This window comes from Apis dorsata, unplaced genomic scaffold (genome assembly GCF_000469605.1).
Source record: "Apis dorsata unplaced genomic scaffold, Apis dorsata 1.3 scaffold_112, whole genome shotgun sequence".
Lineage (NCBI taxonomy): Eukaryota > Metazoa > Arthropoda > Insecta > Hymenoptera > Apidae > Apis > Apis dorsata.
In genome coordinates, this window is record NW_006263407.1 from 233,829 (window position 1) to 236,067 (window position 2,239).

Below are 2,239 nucleotides of genomic sequence, written 5' to 3' on the forward strand. Positions count from 1 at the left end.
ATCTAGCGACGAGCACGGAACGCTTGTGTGATTAATCCGTTATGAGGCTGTGTGTGAGTAAAAATGCATGTTTGTCCATCGGCTTGATTCATTATCGAGTTGCCTAAGGCATCAGTGACCACGGACAACGTGACCTTGTCTGAAACAGGACAAGTTCCATGTTAAATGAATATTTATCGTTTCTTCGTCCACCCACAGATTCCAGAAGACGGAGTCTGTGTTCAAGACAACAGCTGAGAAGACGACCAGCATTCTTGGCGGCTTCGGCAGTGGATTATCCATGAAGCTTGGCCAGATGCGTAATTCAGACAGTTTTCGTTCATTGGAGGAACGAGTTGGATCTGCCTACGAGAACATGAAGGTGATTAGATAGATGAATCAGATAAATTTGATTATGATTTTTTCTTTTTTTTTTTTTTTTTGATCTTCAATAATTTATAAAAATCAGTATTATCTTATAAGAAATTTTAATTACTTACTTAGAATCCTGATTTTAATTTAAATTAAAAATTGTACAATTCCATATACAGTGGTTCGAGAAAGAATTTGAATATTATTTTATAGAAAAATTGATTTAACTTGAATGTTCTGAATATTCTTTTAATTTATTCTTTTAATGAAAGTTTATAGAGTATGTAAAATATAAGTCACACGTGGAGCAGTTCATCAAGAAGAAATCTTTTTATATGCTGGAAATTTACAGCAATTTTATTTTGAAATTTTCATTATTTTATATTTTTTTAAAATATGATTTTATCTAAGAATATTTTTTGGATAATAAATCTGAGTATCTTGTAATTAAAACTTTTGTTTTATATTACACATAAATACATCACATACACATATATACATCACACAATTTATTTTCCAGTAAATTTATCGTTTCTATGAGATTAAGTCTTATAACTTCCAACCACATTGTCCTATACAACTAATTTAAAATCTGAGTAACTTATTTTGCTAGAAAATTTAAATTAGCAGAATAAAGTTACTCATATATTATATTAAAATCAGATTATATTTATTGCCTTGGATATTGGATCTTGTTTCTTTTTAAAAAAAAAATTGAATTCAAAAAAACTTTGAGTTTATATTAAAAAACTGTTATATTAAAAATATTATAATATTTTTTAATGTATATGAAGGAATTAAGAATATACTATATAATTTTCAATGTAAAATTAAAATCAGAATTCTTATCAAATTTTATCTTCTCTAAATATATCTTTAAATATTTTTATGAAAGAAACATCTCTTTAAAAATTATTTATTTTACATATAATTTATACACATACCTTATATATTATAATATATTATAATATTATATAATAAAAAATTTTATATTCAATAAAACAAATATTTATTAATGCAAATTTTAAAATTAAAGTTGCTTTAAAAAAATAATTATATTTATAAAATTTAAGATTGCAGACATTACTAACCTTAAAGAAAAATATTCGTCATTAAATATTTTAAATTATAGCATATTCATTTAAAAATAATATTGATCTAACAATCATTTGATTTTCCTCTTCTTACAAAAATTAAATTTGGAATTAATTATAAACTTTATAAAATCAAGTTCAACATCGTCGATCGATAACGCAACAAGTTTCTTCATTTCCAATTGTTCACTTCAATATCCTAACTTCAATTGCTTAAATTTTAAAAAACTTTTGTATCACTTTTTCAAAAAACAAAATATATTTTTACAAAATTTTATGAACCGAAAGTTTTATACTCTTCAAATTTTGACGTGTTATTCTGATAAAAAATTTATTTTTTCTTTGAGATATTGAGATTTCTTTAAAATTTTCTTCTTTAAATTCTATTAAACACGTAATAAAATATTAGATAATTATATAAAATCTAATGAATTTTTCTTTATGTTCTAGACGAAAGTTGTGCCTTCAAGATCCAACTCGATGCAGAGTTTCAACGAGATGCTTCGAGACACCGATTCGTTACGTTCTGCACCAACAGCAACTAGCCCGACCATTCCTGAAGATAAACTTCTGTCTTAGAGTTGGGCCTCTCAAGTCTACATCGATTTCTGCCTCTTCTCTGCGTAACATGCTGATGCGTCGATCCACGATGCCAGTTGTTTCGCCCTATGCTACTCACTATCACTTTCCACCTGCGTATTGCTATGCGATGTCATATAATCGATCATCTATTAAAAAAGAACAAAAAAAAAAAAAAAAAAAAAAAAAAAAAAAAAAAAAAAAAAAAAAAAAAA

The 2,239-nt window shown here is 25.9% G+C and overlaps 1 protein-coding gene across 4 annotated transcripts in view; it reads left to right on the forward strand.

Moving 5' to 3' along the window:
• Nucleotides 1-2,238, forward strand: part of LOC102679943 (tumor protein D54) — a 21,163-nt gene extending 18,925 nt beyond the window's left edge. For 3 of the 4 annotated variants that reach the window (XM_006612392.2, XM_006612390.2, XM_006612391.2), the window contains 2 exons: nt 199-361; nt 1,896-2,238. In XM_006612392.2, coding sequence (XP_006612455.1) covers nt 199-361; nt 1,896-2,024 — 292 coding nt within the window. In that variant the 3' untranslated portion in view covers nt 2,025-2,238. The remainder of the gene's footprint in view (nt 1-198; nt 362-1,895) is intronic. The other variant, XR_004149927.1, reaches the window with a different exon arrangement.
• The last annotated feature ends 1 nt before the right edge of the window (nt 2,239 follows it).